The sequence below is a fragment of the Solea solea genome, chromosome 9, assembly GCF_958295425.1.
Source record: "Solea solea chromosome 9, fSolSol10.1, whole genome shotgun sequence".
NCBI lineage: Eukaryota > Metazoa > Chordata > Actinopteri > Pleuronectiformes > Soleidae > Solea > Solea solea.
The window spans coordinates 20,486,033-20,512,939 of record NC_081142.1 but is presented as its reverse complement, the minus strand read 5'-3'; the positions used below and the strand labels follow the sequence as shown (position 1 = coordinate 20,512,939).

The following is a 26,907-nucleotide window of genomic DNA, read 5'->3' as shown; positions in this document are numbered from 1 at the left end:
GACTGGAAGTTCATCTTATATATTAGCGAACTGTCAATGCAACTCATACAACATGTGTATGTAATGCTCAAGCATGTCTTGAATGTACCTGGCATAATAGCATATATATATATATATATATATATATATATATATATATATATATATATATATATATATATATATATACATATGTATATATATATATATATATATATATATATACATATGTATATGTATATATACATATGTATATGTATATATATATGTATATATATATATATATATATATACATATACATATACATATATATATATATACAAATACTGTGTGGTAATGTTTTTTTTTCATTTTTTTAGCTTACCTCTGTACAGCATTGCTCTTGAATTTGCTGGTCTTGATTTCGGCAGTTTAAGTTGCTGTCATAAAGGTACATAGTGTTACGACCTGCTCACCAAGTTTACATAGTGCAAGGGCAGATGTCCAGGTGATGAGGGGTGAAATTGGCACCATTCGTCCAGTTCGACATCAGTGACAAATCAAAATGATTTGGGTGTCGTTATTTTTCAGGTATAAAAACTTGTGGTGTCGTGAAAAATATGCCAACACCTGGAATCTGTGATAACATGATGTTTTAATATCAATTTATCTACAAAATCTTGACTGACACCACTGTATTCTGGTCTTCATGGAAAGTGCACTGTCACTGAAGCAAAGAAACATATAAAAATTACAAACAAACAGACCAATTTTTTTTACCATAAAATGTCAATTGATTTCCAATCGGCATTGGTACTGACAGTATAAATGAGCAGAATCATACTGAAACAGGATGGTTCAAGTTTATGTAGCGATGTCTGAATTTCTACTGCTGAATTCTTTTGTGAGTTTGTTCTTGAGAAACAGTTGTGCATTTTCTAGCTGATCCACCTCATTTTCGGTAATATAGACTGTTAGTCGCCACAAAACAAAAACCAAAACAACCAGATGAGTACATTCTTCAGCTGTCCACAGCTGGTATCCTCCTGATTAACCAAGCAGTTTGGTAATCCAGTGAGGCAGAGCACAACTTTAAGCCACAAAATTCTTATGTCCTCTTTGCGCTTTTTGAAGTGTATACGTCCCTTCAACCAGCTGTTAACTGCACAGCTTGGTTGTCTCGTACTCAATCGAATTCGGCAGGCGTGAGCTGAAAGCCTGTAAGGAGGCATGAATGCGAACCACGTCACTGGCAGTCAGTTTGAGTCGGTGCCGGAGAAGACAGGCAAACAAATCCAACTTCTGTTGACCTGGTGGTGACAGCCGGTTGACCCTGTCTCGAATCTCTAGGAGCTGAAGCATTGCTGTGTCCTGGGAACCTTGGGTGTATGGGTAGTCCAGCTGCAGAATCAGGTCGCGGATTGCCTCTGGGTCAAAGTGCATGCTGTAGCCAAAGACCTGGATGCTGTTGATCTTCATGTAGCCCAGGTTCCTGGATGGTTCTGTCATTTCTAAAGGCTCATAATAAACACTGTCATTCACTCCATCTTGAGTTTTTATCCTGCTCCGAAGGTAAATATGAATAGTTTCAAAGAACGTCTTCCATTTGTTGCCCAGTGTTAGAGTCCAGTTATAGCACTCGAAAGGTAGGTCCAGCTTGGTGGCCTTCCAGTCTGGAAAACTGTTCTCGTTGACAGGGATGTACCAGCTCTCTGAATGACTCCCTCCAAAGGGGTTGATGTAGAGAGTAAGGGCAGGCTCCAGGGTGCTGTTCTGTGTAAGGCAGATCTGAAGGGATATTCCAAGCAGCATGTGGACCATATTGGACTTGTACTTGTTGCTCTTCAGCGTCAGCAACATCCTTTTTCTCCACGATGGGTCAAACCAGCTGTTGAGTCTCATGTCATTGCTGATGAAGATGGCGTGCACCTAACAGAAAACAGACATGAGGACAGTATGGGTGCACGGCACAACGAGATAGCAAACATGTATGTGCAGTAAATTCCCATGGTTATGAAGATTGGTTATGGGTTTGACCTATCATTGTTTTACTGACGTCACGCACTGGTAAGAGCAACTACCAATAAGTAGTGGAAGTAACTACTTCCACTAAGGAGTGCCAGGCTGCAGTTTCAGTGTCGACAATGATCATTCAGACTTGACAACTTTTACATTTTATTATCTTTACCAACTCTTTCTATAGATGTTTGCATTTCCGTAGCTCACACAAATTTTACAAACAGTACATAACTATGAATTGAAGCCTATGAAAATATAGATTGTCTGTGTTGACATGTCTTGAGTGCACAACCGTACTATGGCGTAATGGGTTTGGGTGTTGACGTACTGCTTTCACTGTGTGGCCAGTTTAGAAAGTAAAATCACACACATACCAATTAGACTGATGCAGCACACTCCATTTTATGTCCAACTATATGTTATTTTTTATGTTAAAAAATGTTATTTCTGGTCTTTCTGTGTTTAACCCTGCTGAACCAGTTATTTTCAAACAATGTCTGTTTGCCTTTGGGAAGTTCAACACCAAATGCAGCTCAAACAACGCTGTAGTTACACTCTGTAGTCTAATCAAAGTACCTCAGACAGAGAGAATCTAAAATATGGCATAATAAATACAAGGAAAAACATGGAAAAACTATAAAGTTCCTCTGTAGCCAGAAGGGCAAGCCTTTGTAATGCTAAATGGCTCCCATGAGTAATGTCTTCTCTCCAGGCTACTGTTGTTAAAGACAATGCAGTTTTTCTGTCAGTCTGACGTGATTAAACAAAGGCTAAAGAAAAATACCTCTAGCCTACGGTCAGCTCTCTGCAGGAGGTAGCCCAGCTCCAAATCCTGGAGGTCCGTCTCGAATCCTAGGTAGTTCTCCGTAGAGTCCGCCACCATAGGCCTGCAGCCGCCCTGTGTCAGGGCAAAGCCCACGTTGCAGCTCCCGCAGCGGGTGTGGTTGTCCGGTGCACATGCGACACACGCCGAGCCTTCCCCAACGGTGCAGGGCGTCGGCAGCTGACAGGGGCTGTGTTCGTACTGGCAACTGCAGCTATGAAGCTCCTCAGAGAATTCGCCAAGCTGGTTGTTCTCTGAGCAATACAGGAGGGACTGGAAATGACTCAGCCAGTAGGACTGAGGCCTGGGCCAAGGATAGACGACCGATATGAGATGGAGAGAGAGAAGGACACGCAGAAAAAGAGAGACATTATTGCATGCAGAGCTTTTAGGTTTAACTGGTTTATTAAGAAGACTCTTGATTTGGTCCGGGGTATCTGTATGGCTCTGCAGACGACTTTATTTCATTAACATATAAAGACATAACAGAATTCCAGGTATATTACCATACTGATCTTTCAAATTTTTTACTTCAGTGTACAGTGTATTTTTGTTTTGTGGTGACTAATTTCAGTTATTTATTATTAAAAAATCTCAGGGACATAGAAGAAAGTGCTTGTTTGACCTTTTTAGACAATACAATAATCACAACACAGATGTTCATAATACTTCCCACTATATGCCACTGTATGATACCAACGGAACCATTTCCATGACAACTATATGGCAAATTCCATTCACTAATGACGAGAATAGGAAGGTAACAGATGTGATCCACGTCAATGCAAAACCTTTCAAATTTGAACATAGCTTATTCAAAAGCTCTATAATAATGTCTTGAATGTTTGCGGAACAAATAACCAAATGGGACCATGTTTATGGTACAACTGCTGTTGATAGACATTGAAGTGTGACGCTCTCAGAATGATTGTCCTTCTGCAATCTTGGATTTACAGTTCAATATTTCCAGCAGAATAATAATCTCAAGGAGGTTGTTGGAGGACTATGCATTAGGACATCTTTCTGAAGGGTTATTTAATCCTTCACGACCATAGGTGTGAATGTGAGAGTGAATGGTTGTTTGTCTCTATGCGGCCCTGTGATGGACTGGCGACCATGTCGTACCCATTGGCCCTGCGACCCTCATGTGGAGGAAAAAGTGGTGAGATTAAGTGCTTCTTGAAGAGACTTCATGGTTTTGTTGTCTTAAAATATCTGATGAGAGCAGAATATACATGAAAAGACACAGGCACAAGCATTGACATTTGACAAGAGAGCAATAGACATGAGAGAGAGAGAGAGTGTGCACCGCAGCTGTTGGCTCCATACAGACTGTATAAAAATTCCCCCATGTCGGCTGGAGTTTGATTCCCGTCTGTAGCACTTTCTTAACTGTGATCCCTTTATGCCTCTTATCCTCTTTGCTTGCTGAAGAATACATTCACAGTACAAACTGGCTTTCCTTCTTAGAAAAAAAAAAGAAAAGGAAACGCTTTTTCTTTGATGAGAATGTATTGGGGTAAACTTTGAGAATGTATTGGGGTAAACTTTATGCTAATCTGAAAATGTCTGGTGGATTACATTTGCAGCATCCGTCCTCTGTATCCCAAACTTATTGTGTGCATGGTGGTGGCAATCGAGTCTCAGTTCAAACAATTTGAATATCAAAATCCTCTGATGGGGGAATAAGGAGTCATAGGAAATGAAGTGAAATGGCTCTTCCTTTCCGTCACTCGCTACCTGTGGGTACAGCGTTTCACCTCCGACAGCTCTGGCAGAGCAAAGCAGTCGCTGAGACAAGACTGCACTCGTGCCGTTAGTTCCCAGGTGTGATCATGTGCAGCCTCCTGCAAGTATTCTACTAAACCATAGCTGTAACTCACCGCACATTCTATCTTCTGTGTTAAAGGGGCAAGACACAGTGAATTAAATATGCCGTGAATACTGGTAAAACCCAGAAACGTTCAGCGGCTCAACATTTGTGGAATCCCCCCGACCCAGGACCAGTGTCTGATTTAATTTATAAAGCTTTAACTAAAGTAATGAACCAGACTCAGACGTTACTACAGTTTTAAACACACCATTCTCAATCCATCTGCCGTCATAAAAGCCGGCACTCCTCTCAGGCTTTCTGCATGATTTTTAAAACAGAGCGGAATGGATTTACTTCCACACAGCTGCAGGAGTGACACATATGGTGATCGGCCGTGGATCACAATTAATAGTCATACCAAACCTTTAAGATGGTACTGAGATCAGCAGTCTGTTCAGGATAATATTTCTTCAGTTACTAGGACAGCAGGCAAATGTTAAAGGAGTAAATCAGACGTGTTTAAATAGTTTTTTGGCACGCCTTAGATTTGTAGGTAGTGGACTGCTTTTCTTTTTATACTTTTTTTTCTGCTTCCCCAACTTCATTTTCATTTTTGTGCGTGCATAAATTAACGGATTAATGAAATAATCATCATGCAATATGTCGTTATATCGTGATTAAAATGTCAACATTTCTCTCACTCAGAGAATTTGGCATCTATTTGATTTAATAAGGATTATTGGTAGGGTACCCGTCTCTTTACTCTCAGTTAGTCTATGAATTATGTGTTTTGTTTTTGTGTTATATAGTTGTACTTTTGTGAGCCTTTAAAGAGAACACATTGTGTTCCACGGAGCCATGTTTGCACCACCATATGTTTCGAGTAGCCTAGATACGACAAACCAAATGCAGGTTCTGGAGAGGGGCACCTGCATTTTTACAATAAATGAAAGTCAAAATAGGTTCTCCTTAGAAGGTTGAAAAAATGTCACCGATTGTTGCTCCCTCATTTTACACAGTGGCTACACAATTCATCTTCTGTCCAGTGGTACTGTGCATATATGCTACTGTGAGACATTTTTCAAAGCGGTCAAGGAGGAATGTAACAATAATCAATATGAAGGAAGACAGGAGGGAAGAAAAAGCCGGTATCATGATATGCTATGAGCAGAGCTTCTGGCCATCTTTTCATTAGTAGGTGACAATATGACTGAACGAGTGTGAGGCTGTGGGGACTGAATAGATCTGAATACATTGACAAATTCATTAAAAACCTATTTTTAGAGTACAATCCTCACTGCAGTCTCTTAGCGGCCATATAAAAAAAGATTACTCTCCTTCTGTGAGTCATTCAAAATATTGATTTACATTTTTTTTTTAAATAAATAAATAAAAATATCCTGGAACCTATTGTGGAAGAAAATAAAAAAACAGAGAAAGACATTTTCAAAGCTGATTAAAGCAGAAATACTGGGAACATCTCCTGAATGACAATGTGGATCATTATGCCAAACGGCAAAAGTTCCAGCACAAAGTATACTGTGCAGTTGTGTCATTACAAGCTTAATAAAAGCCAAGCTGCCTGCTCCCCTGACTGTCTTATTTGCTCATAAATTGTCAGCACAGTGGAAAAGTAGCTGGCAAAATCAATTGCATATCTCTTATCTACCTCAAGTGTCACAAATGGAATGTTAAAGGTAAAGAGAGGGTGTATTTCTTTGAATTTCCACTTCTCCCACCTCCCCCTGTCAAACTGACAAAATCCCATTCTCAGCCATTTTCCATGGAGTATGAGGATTTCTCAAAAAAAGGGGAGAAGCTTCATGAAACGCTCTATAATAACATAAATAGACACTGTATGGGTGAGCGCTACGTTGCTCTCGCTCTTTTTCATGCATGTGGGCGTGAATATCAGCGGCGAGGATCAGTGATTAATGCGTGTTTTGGCATTGTAGTCGATAGAGAATGAGACCACTTGAGGAGGGGGGGTCGACTTACGACGGAGAAGAGAAAGAGGGAAGAGAAGCAAAAGGGAACAGAAAGAGAGACTGGACATTGAACATTGAAGTTCACTGTATAGATTAATCCGCCAGTTGATTTATGTGTTGTGCTCCGCACCGCCGCCGCCATTACTGAGGTGGCTCCGTCAAACTTAAAGCAGCGTGACTGACAGTGATAGTTGGATTCATCACTTTCAGCAGTCGCTGCCTTTGACAAATGAAGGTAAACCATGAGTCTCTTTTTCTATTTTGGGGGGGTTCCTGGGGGCAGATGTACTCACACAACCATTGGTTTGTACAAAAACATCACACATGGTTCAAATGACTCACTGTCAATTGGCATAGTCAAGGGCAGGTAAAGGTAAAAGTGATAATATGTTCCCTTATACGTAGAGCTGAAACAATTCGTCGATTATTAATCTATTACTAAATGAATCGTCAACTATTTTGACAACCGATTAATGGGTTTGAAGCTTTTTTCCTTATTAAAACAACATTTGTGATTGTTTTAGCTTCTTAAATGTGAAATATTTTCTTCATTTCTTTGCTCCATATAACAAAGAAATCATTGAAACGGAATCATTTTGGTTTGTGGACAGAACAAGACATTCGAGAACGTCGTCATTTCCAGGTTTGACAAACACTGATCAATGTTTTATGACATTTTATGCACCAAACAATCGACAGATTAATCGATTATGAAAAAAAAACGTCAGTTGCAGCTCTACTTATATGTAGTACGTAGTAGTACAAATGTGCTCCTTTCTAAAAGTAGGCGTAATCTAGGTAGCGTATGTACATTTTTGCTGACAAATGACCATTGGCCTCTCTCTTAAGGAAGCATTGGAGCAGTGGTTGGTGGTGACCGCTGTTTTCTTTGGTTTCTTTCAGAGGAACCTGAACAACTTAAACAGCTGGAGCTTCCCTACTGTGGCCACAGATTTTTGGGTTATGTAAGGATTTTTCTATTTGGTCCTTGATATAGTCTGAGAGTATTCTTTTAGGATTTTGATGAATCTTGACATTATAGGGGTGAATGTGCTTTAAAGTATTAGTTTCATGATGTGACATAGCCACACATTTTCTTCTGAATACATTGTTCGACAAAACTGAGTCGAGACAAAAAAGGACAATTCCCTCCCATGTGGCCACCGAACCAATATCAATAATTAGTTTTCTGATTTTAGAGGATCTCATGGAGATGAAGTACAATAAAGTGCAATTAAGTTTTCAGTGTAACGATTTAGTGTGGCTGAGACTTGTGGATTCTTAATCAAAATGCTACTCTTGTAGGAGCAGAATATGTGATCTACAAGGGAATAAATGTGTCTCTTAAAACAGAAGTCTGGCTGTTTTACTGGCATTTTGATGACTGTATTCCAGCATTTAGGAGGAGATGCATGTTTGTTAGCGAAAACTGTACAAAGGAGATTAAAAACTGAAAGCCTTCTGCATATTCTCTATACACTAAATGGTTATAGCAAGGGTACACAAGAGAAATGTCACAGCAACAAGGGCAGCTTGTTTACTTCCTCCTAGAATCTTGGATTAGTCTGAATTGGAATAAGTCGGAAATGCAGGCTGGGACTCAAAGTGCACTTGACTTTGGCAAACAATAATAAAAAGAAGAAACAAATGAGAGAAGGTACATTTGTTTAAGTTTTGACATAAGAGTCATGGCTGATTTTAGTTACAGAGGTTTATATTGACAAAGACAAAGCTGGATAATAATAAATATTGCATACGCGTATAGTTATTGCTCACCGTTCTCTGGGTAGGTGGACGTGGGGCTGTCGGTGGCATCTTTTGCTGAGGCTGAAGAGCTTAAAGATGACTCTCTGTGCCCGCTTGGAGAGGACCTTCATGCTGGTCTCCAGCTGCTCGTATCGCCACTGGAACAAACTATCCAGGGACCATAGATGTTGGATGGCTGACATGTTGAGGAAATAGTTCTGGGGCAGCCTTGCATAGAATGCCTTGAATTCATCTGTCAAAACAAAAGACAGATGGAATGAGGGCGAGGTATATTATTTTTTTTGTATTTTATGAAGTAGTTTATGGCAGACTGATGGGCTGTATTGGGTTAAAGATCCATACACTGAAGTTTAACTGTCCAAACACTGTCTCAATGTAGTTAATGTCTCAATTTGTCTTCTGAGTGTCTTCATAGTCAAGCCAACCACAGGTTATAGGTTATAGCCTTTGTAAATCTCAATGCAAAAAGCGATGGCCAGCAGTGAAATGAGCCAAACAGATGGTCAATTTAAGCTGGATTTGATGAGGAGCAATGGACTGGAGCCTTTGGCCAGGTTCCTGTGCAACCTCCTGGATCATCTGCTGGTGTTAGGAGCGGGGGTGAAGCAACCAGCGCCAGTGCATGGGCAAAATGGTACAATGCCATGTGACATCAGGGAGGTGGGTGGTGGAGCAGTTGGGACAACAAGAGCAGGATTTGGTGAAGAAGAAGAAGAAGGAATTCCCATCGCTGCTGGACCATGTGGAGTGTTGTTTGGCATTGTTTGGAATACCAGTGCCGGAATTATGCAGGACATGTGCGCTGTCTGGGCAGCAGCTACAGACGAATCCATCAAGTAAAATCCATCAAACAGTCTGTGACTTTTGGTGATTTTTCTGTTGTTAGTCTCCCTCTGTTTGGTCTTCAAGAAGAGAATTTTGGTATTCTTGTGTGCGTTTGTGTGCACAGGGGGCGGGCAGGGACAAAAAGCGTTTCAATTAATTCAAAATATTTTATTTGTCCCCGGGGGCGTTCAAGTCATTCAATTTTTATTCTCATTCTCAACAACCAAATTTTTTTGAGCAGTAGAATTCACTACTGAATCTTTTCATTGGCACCTGAGTTGACCTCTTCCTTTACTAGCGCGTTTTTTCTGTTGCTTCTGTCTGGTCTACACATATTGACAAAACACTTTAAGGCACCGTTTCTATATACAGTCTGTGCACTGAGTGAGGCTTTAATACGTCATTTATGAAGACAAAAATACATGTAAATGACTCTTTATACAAAATGAGACCTTCAAATACCTTTTACTGATGCTGTTTTCAATACCCTTGCAATAACAAGCACACTTGTAATCAGGCCACTTCTGAGAAACTGGGACTGAGTTTAATTGCAGCCAAGTGTACTTTTTGAATTGTAGCTTACACAAACACTTTATGGACAGTTTCTAAATAATGTACCACTTTAAAAGCAAGTATACATCCAAGTAGCCCAACTTTGATTTTCCTGTCCAATGTTTACATCCTACAGGGGCTTTTTTTTTGTGGGTCCAGTGTTTGTGATATATTACCCAGTCAATTATGACCACCTGGAACCTAATACCTTGACACGGATCATTTCAATGCTCCATTACACCATTGATAAGTTCATATTGGATTGTGAGTGCTGGAGAACCCAGGGGGGTGCGGTCACACTATTTGGAGGACAGATAGTGTGACCGCACCAAAAAGAAGGCCCCGTTCCTTCGTCTCATTTAAAGGAGTCAGTGAAATTGAACAGATAATTAATGACGGCATTTTTTTTTTATTTTGATGTACAAATATGGACTCTGTATGACCTGGATTTGGCTGATAGTGGATTGAAAAAATGTATACTTATTCAGTAAAACCAAATGACAACCCAAAAGTGTTCGGAATTTCAATCAAAGGTACAGTTCAGGTTTTTTTAAAGTGTGCTCAGTGCTGACTTTGCTGTGCATGACCCTTGTGTGCCACTTTTGCCAGGGACCAGCTCAAACATGGCTTATCATGTAAAAACACATTTAAGCCACTGAACAAAAGGTTCACCTCAAATAATATATGCCTGTAATATGATAATACCTGAAGAATGTCTGCCATATTCTCTTAGATGTTTCCAGCTCGCTCCCCGCACCAAGCTCCATAGAAAAAAGCAGAGATTTTATATCACGGCACACAGGAATTGTTGCTTCACAGCTACCTCCATCAGTACGTTGCAATGTGCACAAGAGTGAGTAGTTTACTATGTTTACAAACTTTAGTTGCTGGAAAATGCCGTCTCATCGCTATATAAAGAAGAACAATATTCTTAAGATAATGCAGACTACAGCATGTATAGAGTTCAGTTAGCCTTTTAATTATGTTTTTCCCAGGGGTCCCCACTGGTTTCTATATTTTCAGCGAGTGTCCATTTTTCAGACTGAATCCTGGCACCAGCTTCATGTATTTTTGGCTCACAGAGCAAAGCCAAATGTGCTAAATAAAAACAAAACAAAACTGTGGGACTATTAGACAGTAGGATAAACATTGGTCGTGATAGTTTTAAAATGCCACACATTGCATCAGTGAGCCGGTGTTACTTCTGCTCCCACTGTATCTATTACTGTCAACTGTAATGAACATTTTATTTCCTTTGAGGTGAACAGTATTTATTTGCTGACTATTTTTATTACTTTTTCTGCCTCTTCTGCTTTATCGTCACTGTTAAGGTCATTAGCTTCACTTATGTAAAGAAATACATGAGTGAGTGAACGAATATCATTTGTGATTATTTCATATACTGTACCTTTGCCTCATCTCTCAAGGAATCTTGGCTCTTTATTTCTTTATTTTCAGTTGTTCACTGTCCTTTTCTCCTGCTGATAAAGCAGCAAAGTAGAATTGTGGCGTCCCATGCTAAAGGACACAGAGAATAAATCCTGCAGATATCTGCATTCTTGGCACACTCCTGCCCTCATTACACACACAGCAATGAAAACACTGAAAGTAATTGCACTTCGGGATGTTTCAGCCAAAACTAAGGAGTGGAAAAAAAACACATCCATTTTGATTTCACCTGAGTAATAACAACCAAGGCAGGGTGACTGAGCACAGCAATAATAACTAAACATTATGCTAAGCGCCTCGATTCAAAATCTGTTTCCCTGGTGATATGAAAGCTGAACTGCCAATAAACAGGTTTTATAGCTGATAAATCTGCTCCTGACATAATGTAAACTACCTGAGCCGAAAGCTGTTGCATTTTTTAATCTGGTTCTGTTGTTTTGTTAATTTTCCGTGGCAGAGCATATGAGAATTGCGTCCCATTGCTCACGGCGCCGCTGCATGATTCCACAGCCACTGCAGACCACTCCGCTGATTATCGCTCCCCGCTCCGGTTGTTCTACCCTACTCCAATGAAATCAGTCACCGATTTCTCCATAAAAGAAAACAACCGGTTGCTGTCCTTCGTACCCGGTGCGCGACCTTTAGTCATCGTAGATACTATTATTCACTGCGTCTTTGATTGGAGCATGGCAGGTGTACATCTGACACAGTAAAATGCTGCATTATCCAATTCTTTATACGAGCGGTTATCTCTTCTACTTGGCCCCGTGGTCACACAGGTGGTCCCTCGTCCTCCTCTTCCTCAAACGTGATTCAGACGCATGGTATGAATGAAACTGCAGAGATAAGGTGACACTGTGCTCCCTCACATGCTCTGTTTTTTTATATGCAGACAGGGTGCCACGTTGGACAACCCTCTATTATAGTTCACCTATGAGTCAACAGGGAGACACAAACATATAGTACCCTCCCCGTCTTCAGATTTCACAATGGGCATAAAACTAATCCTCACGCCCTCATTATATAGATGATTTATATTTTCAAACTTTCATTTGCATGCCATGTGAGAGGAAGACATCCCAAGGTGTTCTCACCTGATTCCTCAAATTCCTTGTAGAGAATCCCCCACGTCTCCGTGATTCTCTCCAGGCTCTTCTCCATGGCCTGGATGTCCATGTATGGGCAGTTGCATTCTGGGAACTTGGGGTCACAGTTGCACCAGCAGTCATTGTCCTTGCAGACAAATTCGCCTTCGCCATTGCAGGCTATGTAGCTGAGAGCAGCCTGCACAAAACTTTCTCTCAAGTAGTCTGGAAGGATCACTTGTAAGCCTGTCAAAGAAAGCCGGGGTTTAAAGCCATGATCAAACCGAAAGCCTCGGGAGTTACAGTGTACGTACAGTGGCACTACAGCACTGGCTGAGCTTATATCGTAAAGGAATAGTTTCGGGATTTTTGAAGTGGGGGTTGTACAAAGTACTGATACAAAGGCAGGGTTTTACATACAGCTCCGGAAGAAGCCACTTGACAAACAGCTCAACCAGTAAAATATCCATCAGCTTAAAAGTCAAGCTACAGTTAAACTCAACTATGATTTATTTGGACCGGTGTCCATATCCAAATATACAAGCATTAGTGGGGAATTCATTGACTCCACTGTAGGTGGAGATCAGCTTTTTAGTATTAGACCGTTCACCGGTTGACCTTTTAAAATCACAGACCAAAACAACCTTTGCTGATGGCTAGTTTGTAATATGTCACAAGCCATTCAGTGTTTTTCAACCATCGAATACAAGGTATTTCATTCTTTGAGCTGACAGAACATGCATTAAGTCTCCTTGTCAGTCCAGAAAACACACACTGGTCTGGAGTGTCCATGTTTTTTTCCTTGTTGTTATCTTTTTATTTTGCGTATTATTTCTGGGTCAAAGCCCAGGGCAGGACCTGTGGAACAGGCTGTGCCAAGGCCAGTTTGGGTCCAGTTGAATGTATACACACACAATAGTAATTTGACTCTCAACTGGACTTTGATCAATTAAATTAAGTACAATTTCAGTCTACTAAAATATTTAGACGTATTTTAAAAGTACGGTTTAAGTCCGACTTACACAATAATTAGATGCCTTACTAACATCATGTCAACATGCCTATATCCCACTAAGCATGGCCACAACCCCACGTCCAGAATCCTGAATTCCTCTTTAACAATAAACAATTGCAAACAACAACAAAAAAAAATCAAACAAACCTTGAAGCTGTACTTTATTTTCAGGGCTCTGAACCAGCACGGAGCTTACAGAGTCAAGGTTGTCATAGTTACTGCATCCGAGCGGACCTGTGCGGGTCTCGGTCACCTGGGAGACATCAGGAAAAGAAGTGTGTTTATACATTTGTGTTTCTTTACTGTAACTGAAATATATTTCAAGCAAAAGCCAAAGCTTGATTCAAGGCTCCTCTTGGTTTTGGACAGAGCCAAACGGCAACATAAGTGGCTCCCTCTGTTCTTTAAATTCTGTATTTCTACATTATGAATGGGACATTAATGGTTTTCCATTAGAGTTTCTTTTTTTTCTTTGTTTCTTTTTTTTTTTTGGTCACTCACTGATTGAGGACATTTATATTGACCTTTGCCTCAAAGCAGCTCTAGCAAAACATGCTTTTTCACTTCATTTGCAAGAGGAGATTTTATTTCAGCGCTTGGCTTTTTTTTCCTGCCGTGACAAGGCAGCGAGAACCTACTGATTCTCATGATGTCACAGGACACCATATTTTTTTTTGTTAAGGGATTTGTCCTGGTCCAGGCATGTCAGGGGACAGTCGGTGTAAAGTGACAGATGGATGAAGCAGGGCAATGATGGTGAGTCCATCAGTAACAGTCACAGAAGGTCTGGAAGGGTTCGGGAACTCGTGACTCTGGTGCTGCAGGTTAACTCAGTGTAAGCCTCTTTAATCAATCCTGAAGAAACGCGGTTGCTGTAAGCGGAAGACATACACATCCTCTACGCATGTGAAAAGGAAAGTGAAGACAATTTGAGTGCAATTGTTATTTATATCACTTTATATATCTCTTGGTCTACTCATGAGGGATTTTAATGCCGCTATAAATGTGCGGAAATGAGATACAGCCATGGGTTTCAGACCCTGTGAATACTGAAACCACATAAGGAATCATTTGATAACGCCATATGATATAAGATGTGGCAAAAATATTGACTGATGAACGGAGCGCTCAATTTCCGCTCTGCGTAGCAGCTGCTGCTCACCGTAGATACATTCTGCTTTATTAGAAAGACTTAATAGGACATTATTGGCCACCTATATGTTGGCACATATGGCTATATGAGAGAATGAGGCAAAGCCTGGAGCTCGAGCTAAGATTTTTTTATATTTTCTTTATAGATATTGTCCTTTGCCCTCCACCTCATGATATTTGATTTGGCTGATATTTTTTTTACGCTGGATGCCCTTCGTGACGCAACCCTCCCATTTATCCGGGCTTGGGACTGGCATAAGGAGTACACTGGGTGTGAGCCTCCCCTGTGGCTGGAGTCAATTTTGAGTGTCCAATTGGAATTGGGTACCTTGCTCAGGGGTAACCTTGCCCTTGACCTGATGGGGCCTCAAACGGTCACAAGCGTAGTTCCCTTTTCTGCTTAGCTATGGGTTGTCCCTACCTTCCAAGTAATCAGAAAAAAGGCTGGCTGATAGGAATAAAATAAGTCATGTAAACATGCCACTCCAGAAAGTCCGATCCGTTACAGCCCATTCGGAAACAAATTGAATTTCAAATGAGAGGTCTGGTATATGCCGATTGTCACTTGGTTCGGTGTTCATATAAAGCAGTGGTTCTTCAACTTTTTTCTGTTGGGCCCCCCTTTAGAGGAAGAATGGTCTCCATGTGTCTCTTAAATGTATTAGGTTTCATGCTGTCCCAATGAGACTGACTCCAAGACTGAGGTATGCGCCGTCGTTTTTTCTCCTCGTCTTCGGCTGACGTTGGCTTGTGAAACATTGCACATCGTTTTGCTCCTGTCAGAAACTTCTCTATTATCCAAGGCTTGTCACCAGTGTAGATTGTGTTGTGGTACATCACTAAAATGAGTCCGGGTTACTGCGAGTTCCACCTGCTAAAAATAGAACGGGCCCCGTTCTTTTTTCACCCCTGAGGGGCCCCACAGTTTGAGAAAGGATGATAAAAAGAGTCAATCCGATCATGACTTCTGACTTTGGTGTCATGTGTCCACATAAACAATGGAATTGTAAATTCCAATCGGAATGAATATTTCCGGAAGGAAGAAATTTTGCAAACGTGAACATAGCGAGTGACCTTAGTAAGTATTAAGAGTGGGAACAAAAAAAAAAAAGAAAGAAGAAAAATTATTTGTCTCTTCCATAATGAGAAAAGAACACAATCAAGTTGTTAATGAAAAGAAAATATGAGACCTGAGAATCCTGCTGTTGCCTCGTTCAAAACGTTCCGCCTTGTTCATCAGTGTTTTCAGAGTGGAAATTACGGTTCAAGTCATGTGGCGATATTGTCATTGATTCGGGTCAGAAAATTCTCTTAAAAAAAAAGAAAAAAAGGGTCCCTGCTGCTTTCCGACAGCTGCTGTCATTACTCATTGTTCAAACAAGCCGGCTGTGTCACACACTGTCCTCTGCACCGTGACTTCTTTAAGAGAGCCCAGATTTCCACAGCCAATCCCCAGCACAGCACAGCACAGCACAGCACTTATAACAGGCTCTCTCTCTGCAAAGTGAGCTTCAATTTCCCCTTTTGTGGCTCTTTGCCTTGCCAGCCCTCTCCCATTCATCTCTCAACTTGTTTGATTTCAAATTCATGCAGAGGAGTGCTTAGATGCATTTGTTCTGCTACCGCGTGGGTCAGCACCCGGTGGAAATGATGCACATGTGTAGGGGGCTCTCTCTCTCTCTCGCTCTCGCTCCTTTGACTCACTTCCTCCCAGTGATGGAGGTGAGTCTCTCCTCCCTCCACCTGGCAGTTACGCCAGAAGACTGCCTTTGGAGCATGAAAGCACTGCCTCTCTGTAGCTACAAAAAAAAAAAAAAAAAACTAATTCTGAAGAAATGAAACAGACAAAAGCATCTGCCTCTGCACTACAGATATGTCTCCCTTAGGTGCAAAAGAAAAGCCCTCCCTGAACACAATGTGCTGTAGTCTGAGGACGGAGCTTTGATATTAGTACAGGGAGTCTGATTCTGATTGATGTCCTATTGCAGTGGAGAAAGCTGTACTATACACAATGACAGCCTCTGTGTTTGCAGGAATGAAAAAAAGGCAGGGGTGGGGGGGGGGGTGGGGGGAGTCATCCTCCTCTCCATCACCCCATTAACCCCATGCTACCTGAAGGTGACAACCGGAGGCAGAGACCTGACATTAGCAGTGTTTCACAAGATTCATTTATCTTCCCCCTCGCCATATGTGCTCGTCACACGCTTACCCCAGACTCGGTGTGCTTATACGACGGCGGCTGATGATCATATCTCATCACAAGGGAAAAAAAAGAAGAAGCATAATCTTCCGTTTTATTTTCATTGCTGTTGTCATTGTTTTATGACAAGGAAATTGTAAACAAAATGTAATAGCACCCAAAGCTGCGTGTGCGTTTTTTACAAAGACAGTTTTCTGCATCGCAAGTGACACCAAGATGCAAATATAAACCACATATGAGGATTTTTTTGTCGTTTATGTTATTGTTTTATGCCTCTATTTGGTCTTCATGAACATAAATGATGTAATGTTATTTGTATGCTGCAGCTTTCATCTGTCAGGCAATGCTATGTGCGTATGCACCAGCAGCGTAGGGGGAAATAAGTGTTTATACCATCTGACTGCTGTCACTGTGTCTTTGTAGGGCTTTCACTTCTTATCTGAAATATTTATCAGATGTATGTTTGATCTTAGGGGTACAATTTCAATCTTGAGCCTTAAAAAAAAGTTTGAGTTCAGAATATACAGCCTAGAAGCCTATCATGCCGTTTGATGTATATACCATGTACACACAATACCACAGTATGAGTTTTTATTATCAGCTCTTATAGGGGGTAACTTTTTAACCTAACGTTCTGAAATGGAGGAAACTAAAATGTCCTCCTGAGTCTACTTTCACAACACCTTAGCTGTGAAGTGTAATAACGAATATCATCATCATATTTGTCAATGGGACGTGGAGAATATCTTCAAAAGAATTTCAGGTCATTTTTGTTCAAACTTGATGTTTGGGAAAAAGTGACAGCCCTTTGTGTATTTTTAACACACTCACAAAATATGATATTTCTATTGCTATGGTGTGTTAATGATATGTATGTCCTATCTGATATGGAGGACCTTTTACTTTCATCTGAGAAATTGAAAAGGCATTTAATTAATTCTGATTAATATGTTCTGTTGTTATGATAATGTCTGTCTCGCTGAGTTCCTCTCCTTGTGTCTTTTGTCGAGGAAACTTTTTGTTTCACTCTGTGGTTTCCCTCTGTGTGCATCATGTGTTATTTCATGCCTGTCTGATAACCAGCACTCGTTCCCAATTGTTTTCACCTGTGTCTCGTTATCTCACCTTCCCTTTATTACACTCTCTCTCTCTCTCTCTCTCTCTCTCTGTGTTCCCCTTTGTTTGTGGCCCGGATTTCATTTTTTATTTATTTATTTATTTATTTATTTATCTTTTGGCAACTGTTAGGATTTATATACCAGTCTAGTGAGTCGTGAATGCGCATACATCATCAACGTCAATGCGCCGTGAGAGACTCTGAAAGTTTTGTCATTACAAATATGATATAGACGACAGAGGAGAGGACAGGGGAAATAAATTCACTTAATGTCATTTTTATTTCTGGCTAAAGAAGCTCGTTTTCTTCTTGGCGCCGTGCCACGTGAACGTCCCCAGAAGCAAAAACTGAGAGGTCCACATGGCTTTGTGTTTTTATGAAATTTTATGAAAAAGTGTGTCCCTGAGGGAGGTTTGTGGACGGATACTTCATGAGCAGCTCTAACTATCAACTTTGCTTGTTTAAAGGTGACATCGAATGCTTGTATCGCACATATATGTTAGTGATGGAGGTCTACTTACATATATTAACTTGTTTTCATGGTGAAAAACCTCCTAGTCGCTGCAAACGAGCCGATCAAAATATCTCCTCACTGACGCTCTCGTTTCAGACCAAAACCACACCCCCAGAACGTGGACTGTGTTGTGATTGGCCAGCCAACGAGAGCTTTCCCACTGTCCTGTGATTGGCCAGGTACCTGGAAGTGACGTAATTGGTAGGCCAGCTCTCAGATACACAGCTCCCCCTCTGGCACGGTGGATGCTCTGCATCTCAGCAGATACAACGAGAGTAGTTCTTCTTCTTCTACGGTTGAATGTACGCAACCAGATGTGCACGGACTAGTGCCCGCACCAGGAGGCGCTACTGTGGTGAGAGGAGTGGTGAGGGATTCTGATGACGACATCAAATTACGAAAGTGCCGATCCGCTTCGCAGAGCCCAGGAAAACAATAAAACCCTATTTTCTCAGCAGTGGCTGAACTGTTGTTCTGAAACTTTAGGGTTTCATAAACGAGGTAATGACGCAGATACACACACAAACGCAGCGTTAATTGGAGCTTCCGGTCTATGTCGCCTTTAAGGTTTGTTGAAATCCTCGTCCTGATCGCTATCAATACCTTCTGAAAATCAGTGTCTGTAAAAAAGACTCCATGGAATGTTTGACTGGCATATCAAACTGTCCGTCATTAATTATGAGGCTTCACAACGAGCCAGAGAGACACTGGTAGTCAGAAGGAGCAAGCGAAAAGCAGCAAAAGGACCCGATTCAGGTACATTGCAGTTGCATTTTGAGTGACTGGGTTTATTTTGAGCAGCAGAAATTCATTTCTGAAAACCTCGTTCAACCTAGTTTTTTTGGTTTCCTTTACCTTGTTAATCACGCCTTGATAAGGCATGTCGCCACCTAACATCAGGTGACTGTTCTGAGGAAGACCGAACCAAAAAACAATCAGAAAACCCACGCACACACAGGGATCACATGCAAACAATGCAGAAAGGCCCTTGTTCCAACCGGATCTTGAATCCGGGTCTTCTTGCTGCAAAGGCGAGAGTGCTGTCTTGATACAGACACTGTGTTGTATACAAAAGTGACATCACCGCAAAAGTAAGATGTGAAAAAAAAAAAAAAAGACAGTCGCACACTTCTGCCAACCCTCCAGCCTCCAGCCTTACCCATTTTTCACCTCATTGTCCTGATGTAATGAGTTTGACTTGATTGATGACTCGTGACCAAAAAAAAAATCAAAGTAGACGTAATAACTAGTGCGTCGGTGTGTGTGAATGTGCCCCGGGAACTCAACAGTATATAGACAAAAAAAAAGATTGTACCTTGATGGCAGTGGAGGCGATCTGGATGTGGTGCAGCTTGCGCAGGGTACTCTCTCTGTCAATGAAGTAGGAGGCAGCCAGCTGGTGCAGAGCCTCCAGAGTCACAGTGGACGAGTTACCAGCGTAGTCGCTCACCTCTGCTTTCTTACTCAGTTTCCGCTTGTCCACAAATATCGTCAACGCCTCTTCTCCTGCACAGAAACATTTTTAAAAAAAAGATTGTTTTTGTTGGTCGTGGTTGGTTTGTCAGTTGCAGTAATTGTGTGACAAAGTGCTTTTGCCCATTTTTCCAGAATAACCTTCAATATCTGGCAGTTATTTACAATTTACTGCATGTCAAAATAGTGCATTAGCAATTTAATTTGAAATTTGAACATTATAAAACATATTTAAAATTAGACTGTTTGCGGTTTTGCCTCAATGTCCAAAAACAGGGCAAAAATATGGAAACTATGCACAGGCGTTTTTCCACCTTTTTCCCTTTCTGGCGACAAAGACACTGATTTGTTGGCTTAAATTACGGTAATGTGAAGTGCACTTGGTAATACGGTAATGCAAAGGGCACATCGTTTTTGACTGAATATGTGCGTTCACTTTACTCATTACACCCCTTTTTTCCACTTAATCCATTATTTGGCCCTTTGTTATAATTTACAACCCAACCACCTGCTCTGTTTTGGGACACAACAATTCCAGATAGAAATAACCCAGCAAAACCAAAACCTCTGAAGCAGATTTTTGACCTCGGTTAGGACCAGCCACATCATCCGCATCAGTAGCCACTGATCATAGCAATCAGCACTTCATATGTCCAAGGGCTTTGGTGCGGCACAGTCTCATCGCCCCCCGAATCTCAGAGACAGACAGAGCGCCTCATTTTATCTCCTCATAATGCAGTGTTAATGCTTCGGGTGCTATTTTCTTCCTGCCCACCGCGTTTGTTTCTCCGCTGCTGGGGGACCCACCCTATTAATATCACAATCTATTTATTCATTTCATTAAGTCCACGTGTGTTTCCGAACACGGAGGAGCAATCCATTCAGAGCCATGGAGGCCCATATGGCGACGGTCCAAGGCAAACCCCTCATTCTCCCGGGAGTCCGGTGTGTAAAAGTAATCGACAAGTATTGCTCTGTGTATTATATTTTTTTTATTTTCATTCTGTTCATGTTTGTCCTTTCATCACTGCACTGCACTCAATAAAATAAATAAATACATAAATAAATGTGGCACTGTACACACACATACGTCTCCGAAGAGCAATATCTGTGCAGTCGGTGGCACATTACGCTGCCGTGACTTGTAATTCATGTTACTTACTTTGACCGAGTCACTGTGCCGCGCTCGTCTGTGCTCCTGATGGGAGAGCAAAGTGTCGCAGCTTTGATCAACGCAAACTGTTTACTCTCGTAAAGCCTACAGTATGTTCTCCGGGAGCTGAAGCAGCTCCTGAGAACACTTTTGCTTTCATCCCACACTATTAATGTACCGTGTAAGGGAGAAACACTGCCTCTTAATTTCATTGTACTCGGCATGTGTCATCAGCTGGTAAGAGTGCGCTATGGCTTCATCGCTGCTTTGTTAAGGGGTCCAGTGTGTAGGAATTAGTGACATCTAATGGTGAGACCGCAGATGGTAACAAGCCAAAAAAACTCCTCCGCTCATTCTTCCTTTTCAGGGAACTATACAGTGGCCTCTGCGTGCCAGAAAAGATAATAAAAAAAGACTCTCCCACTCTCTCTGCCATTTTCTTTCTCTTTCTTGCTGGATTATACATGTTGTTTATGTGGGTGGAGCCTTTTTTTTTTTTTCTTTTGTGTAGTAAGCCATGTACATTTCTGCATTGCCCCTGCCTAAAGTGCACATAAAAGGCTTATAAGGTTACCACAAAAACAAAGCTATTTTTATTTTAAATTGATCATACACTCATACAGCACTAGTACTTGGGGCTATAGTCTATTCCAGTAGTTCTCATAATTTTATACCACCCTTGAAAATATTGAGCTCTTGAATTAACACCATTATCAGCGACACATTGGTGTAAATAGGTCGAGCAAAGTCAGCTACGGACTTTTCACAGGAGACAGATTTATTCCTAATAAGATCATTTGCTCTCTCATCCTCCTCCTCTTCCTCACATATACTTCACACAATGGTCTAGTGAGATTAGATTAAGACAGAGTGAGACATAAGGTGACTCTATTGTTCTTTGTGGTTATTTGTTCCAAGTACCACCAGAGGAAGCTTGCGTACCACTGGTGGTACACATACCACAGTTTGAGAACCATGGAATCTATTCAATTTCTGCCAGTTAACCCTTTTTGTTGATGCACACTGCTCACAATTATCTGTGTGTCTTCCAGTGATTAAATCTGCCAGCAACAGTCATAATTTCACCTGGTAAAATACACATTGTTATTGAAAACACATTATGAGCTATGGTTGTGACAATAATCTACGTTGTACTATGCTTTGAAATAATAAAATACCATTTTCTTTTTCTTGTTTACCTCCCAGGGTGGCTGACAGCAGGAAGTGTGTGCCATACTTCCTGATCAGGTTGTCAGTGATCATCTGCGTGGTGGGTCTGTGGCCCAGGAGTCGTATGTTCCTGATAAACTCAGATGTCAGAGGTAATGGAGACTCCAGGAAATCTCTCCGTTCAACTGCCAGATTATTCACCTTCCATCTCCCGAACTCCCTGCACACGAAAAACACACAAGCAAAGTAAAGTCAATTATAAAAAAAGGCAATACATTATTCATTATTCAACTGGTTAAAAAGAAAATGTACAATTAGTGAATCAATGAGCCACATTAATCAGTTTTACATATTATTACACTTAATATTGAAGTAAACTGACGGACATTTTGTCATGATACGATTCAATTCATCCATTCTCATATATCGTGACAATGTATTTGTTCATCGTTTGAAACAGAGAAACACGCATGCAGATGAAGTTCTTTTTTGTTGTTTTTTTTGCACGGTAAGGAATCCCTCAACCATGCTGACACAGCCTGCGATGAAGTGAAAGTGAACTGATGAGAGTGAGGAGAAACAAAAAGGCGACAGAAATAAAAAAAAAAAAGAATAAATCATTTGAAACCAAGATTGTCACCCGGGATGGTGCTGCTACTTCACAGCTGAGAGATGTTTTCCTTAACAGCCCCATCACGACAGACACGCGTGTCAAAATGAATAAAACACAGGTTGGTGTAAGAAAAGAAATAAAACAAAGAATTGCTCAAGCTGTGAATCCAGGCAGCGCACAATGAAGAATGTCACAAAAACCGTGAAAGCAGCAGCATGAAAGAGAAGGGACTGCCACCCTTTGTTGCCTTTTCAAGCGGTTCCGGTGACCTCTGACAACTAATGTGTCTGACCTCCACCATGAGTGCTGCTTATATGCTGGATTTATATGAATCCCTGGTGCTTCATTGATTATAATGTCTCACATAGCCAGACCTCCACTGCGCTGTGTCAGCACCTCGGAAGGTTCTACTTGCCCCCATTATCATTCTGCTGTAGAGGAAGGAAAGGAGCGTTTGTGTATTTTTTTTAAACCAATACGACGACATGCAAAAGATAAAGTCACACAATTTGATTCTATATCAGAACCTGCCATATTCAACTTGTAGATTCCACCTCTGAGCTTTTATAAGTCCCTTTAATAAAGGGAGAAACTATAGAAGGATCAGAGAAGGATCACGCGGCCAATGGGAGGCTTATACCTGCAGCCTATGAGTCCGACTATAATACGTTTGGCACGCGTGTCCATTTGTGATTAACGGTGATACTGTATGCACAGCGGGAAGGTAGCAGGAATGAAGTGAAGACTTTGACTCAATGCTGTCAAAAAGAATACGACTCTTCTTCCTCTTCCATATCTCCCGCTTACAGCTACTAAGCTACTCATTCTTTCTCTTTTCATGTAAAAAAAAAAAAATAAAAAATCGAGCACATGCGGCACATTGTTAAAGGAACAAACAGATAAGTCATAGGCAGTGCGGTGAGCGGCGCTGGAGCAGAGCTTAAAGAGATGCATGTTCATGCGTGTGCATCAATAAAGACCAAGCTGCCGTTCCTGCATGCATTATTACAGTACATTTGTAAAAACCTTTGCCTGAAGCAAATCTCTTTGAGCAGATGTTGCATTTGGCAACGCTTTTTTATAAAGTATGTGAAGTTGTTCAACCAAGGTCAAGCTGTTAAGTGGAATATTTCCATGTTAAGTATCCTACAGATAACTTTGTGCACTTGTTCACCTTAACAGAGAGAGTGTTGCTCTGCATTTAAATGAGCCTTGTTTGTTTTTTTGTTTCTTTGTTTGTCTGACTGTTGGCAAAATATTAGACATTTTAGACTTGGATATTGAGTTTTCACGAGAGATCCTTCCCTCTAACTCTGCCCGCGAAGTAAAACAAGTCCTTGAAGAGATGGCGGTGAACTGAAATATGACAATCACAAAATAATGCATTTTATTTTATGGGAAAGAAGCAAGGTGCTCATATTTCTCAAATTTAATTACCAGTAGCAGCCACAACCCCGGGGATTTATTCACAGCTATAAACTCGCTGGTCAGTCCTCGTCCTTGTCAGCATTTGGTCGCATCCAATATGGGAGCAGTATTTTCTTCATTTTGTAAATAGTATCTGTCTATCGGTCTCTCTGTCTGTCTGTGTTGCACTAAACAATCTGATTTCACCTGGATTTCTACTGAAATGTGGGCACGGGAGATGCACACTGATAGCAGGTGGATTTAATTCGATTAACATCATATCTAAAAGAGATATTTCATAAATAAATAGTGAAGTCGAGCCTGCATGCGATTCATCAGAAGGCTGATAAAAATCAGCCCGAAGGAACCTTTCACAGATTTATCTGCGTTTGTTGGTGTATGCAGCGAACCGCCACTTTTTCTATTCTGTTTTGAAACGATGGTGCGATACAAGTCAAAATTATTTCATGTTTATTTGAAATATTGTAAATTTATTTTGGGGAAAAAAGCAATGAACAACTATGAACACACACACACACTGAATATACTGCATTTCGCTACTTGCATTGATACAAGTTAAACTCTACTCTGAACATGTTTTGAGTCAATAAAAGAAACAATGACCGAGGCGGCGAAGGGAAGAAAAATATGCAAGGACAAAACTGGCTGCTTTTAAAAAAAAAATCCATGCTCTCAGAGACCACACAATTCAGCAATTTCAATTTGGTTCCTCTGCGTCGGGTTTAAAGGCCCTGAAATGTCTTTTTTTCTAAATCGCTTTTGACTCAAAAGTGATGGAATCCCACACAGATGCACTGCGTGTCAGAGAGTGTTGGTTATTTTACGTGTTAGATTTTTGTAGCTGTGTTTCGGTTGAGCTTTCCACTCTGGATTTGACTTTTTACTTCACTGATGAACAGAACGTTTTTAGTTTTTAGATTGTTGCTCGCGTTTCAAGGGAAACTCCTAATCTGTCAGTGATAATGACAGACTAATTGCAACAGCTGAATTGATTCGAAGTGACAAGAATGAATAAAAGAATGGATTTATTTTGAACACAGAAACACAATTCCTACTCTACTCCATTGTGATTGTTCGTCTATGACATAAACATGAAAAAAGTATCCTCGTCTCCAAATTATTCGCAGTCTAAATATCCTCCCAGTGCCAAATATACTCTCAATAAATACATAAATCAGCCTTTCAACAACCCTTTTCCTCTGCACGACATATTTAAACCCAGAGAACACAGAGCATTCAGGATGCTTTTTTCCATTACTGTCAAAATGTATATATAGAGGCTATAAGAATGTGCATTATGGAGTGTCTTGTGTCCTTTTTTCAGCACAACCTATCGGCAATCTGATGAAAAAAAAAAAATTTTCTTCCATTTTCACCAACTACATAAACACACCCGAGCAATGAGTACTAAAAATATTTTAAATTGGTGATTACATTCGTGAAATTTGGAAATACGTCAAAGTTCAAAGTTCGCTTGGTTTGTTTTTATGAAGAAAATGAAAATAAAAACTGTCTATTTTGTTGCTTTCGCACAAAATTTGGATACAAAAGGTTGTTTGTGATTTCCAGCAGGATTTCAAGGCACAGTCTATAGAAGACGAGAGTGTTCTCTGTGTGGACTTTAGAACTGCTGCTTTGCTTTTTTTGCAGATGATGTGGTTCTCTTAGTTTTGGCACGGACATCGGGGCAGTTTACAGTTTAATTGTAAGACTGTTACTGCCTCTAAATGGCCCATGGGTGCGAGTGTGTGAGTGAATGATTGTTCATCTCTTTGGAGTGGTGACTTGTCCAGGGTGTGCCGCACCTTTGGCCCTATGTCAGCTGGGATTGGCACCAGTAGCACCACGACCCACATGTGGAGGATAGGTAGATGAATGAATGAATGAATGAATGGATGTAGGACAACTGTGGTCAGTGTGGTTGGGTGTAAGTCTGTGCCTCAGGTGAGTCTTTTAAGCCTTTTGAGGTCTGGGAAAGGAGGGTGACGTGGAGCCTAAGATGGACAGAGGGAACGGTGCAGATTCAGCATCAGTATGGGTGCATCACCGGCCCATTGTAGTGAAGAGGGAGCTAAGCTGCAGGGCAACATTTTCAATTTGCCACTCTAGTTTATATTCCAACCCTCACCTGTAGTCATGAGCTCTGGGGTAGCGAACAAAATAATGAGACACAAGTGGACAAAATTAGTTTATCCCGTTGGGTAGCCCGGCTCAGACTTAGAAGTGGGATAGAGTGGAGGGAAATCGGAGTAGAGCTGCGATACCTTTGTGTCTAAAGGACCCATCTGAGACCATTCAGTGTGCCACCTGAGATGGAACCCGAGGGAAGACCCAGGACATTCCACAGAGATTTCACATGTAATGGAACCGAGGAACAGCAGGGGAATCTGCAAGGGCTTTGTTGGATGGATGGATGGATGGATGGATGAATGGATGGATCATATATGGCTCTGTTGCTTAACTATATTGGCTGAAAGGTAATTAATTATGATGTGTAACCAAGCTCAACTATGAGAAAGTAATACGTGCTACACAGTCAGTCGAAAACCTCCTTAAATTCTACCCTCATGTAGTATAGATTTTCCCAATTTTTATCCGTCTTTACTTTCTCTTTGAAGAAGCAAACACAAAGCCGCTGAGTGCAGTATTTCTAAGCGATGAAACTGCAAAATATCAGTCACATGTGCATGTAGTACTTTTCCTACATAGCATCTAAATCTCTATATGTCATATTTGGAGGCACAGGTGACATGTACAGTAAATCCACAGGTGCTGGAAGGTTCTCAGTTTAT

At 41.0% G+C, this 26,907-nt stretch overlaps 1 protein-coding gene across 1 annotated transcript in view; it reads right to left on the bottom strand.

Annotated features, from left to right (window-relative positions):
• Positions 1 to 595: 595 nt before the first annotated feature.
• brinp3a.2 (bone morphogenetic protein/retinoic acid inducible neural-specific 3a, tandem duplicate 2) overlaps positions 596 to 26,907 on the bottom strand; it is a 53,284-nt gene continuing 26,972 nt past the window's right edge. Inside the window, exons 3-9 of the mRNA XM_058639351.1 lie at positions 22,104 to 22,294; positions 19,594 to 19,784; positions 13,443 to 13,548; positions 12,290 to 12,526; positions 8,379 to 8,601; positions 2,763 to 3,105; positions 596 to 1,888 (exon numbers count right to left, since the gene is read on the bottom strand). Coding sequence (XP_058495334.1) covers positions 1,118 to 1,888; positions 2,763 to 3,105; positions 8,379 to 8,601; positions 12,290 to 12,526; positions 13,443 to 13,548; positions 19,594 to 19,784; positions 22,104 to 22,294 — 2,062 coding nt within the window. The 3' untranslated portion in view covers positions 596 to 1,117. The remainder of the gene's footprint in view (positions 1,889 to 2,762; positions 3,106 to 8,378; positions 8,602 to 12,289; positions 12,527 to 13,442; positions 13,549 to 19,593; positions 19,785 to 22,103; positions 22,295 to 26,907) is intronic.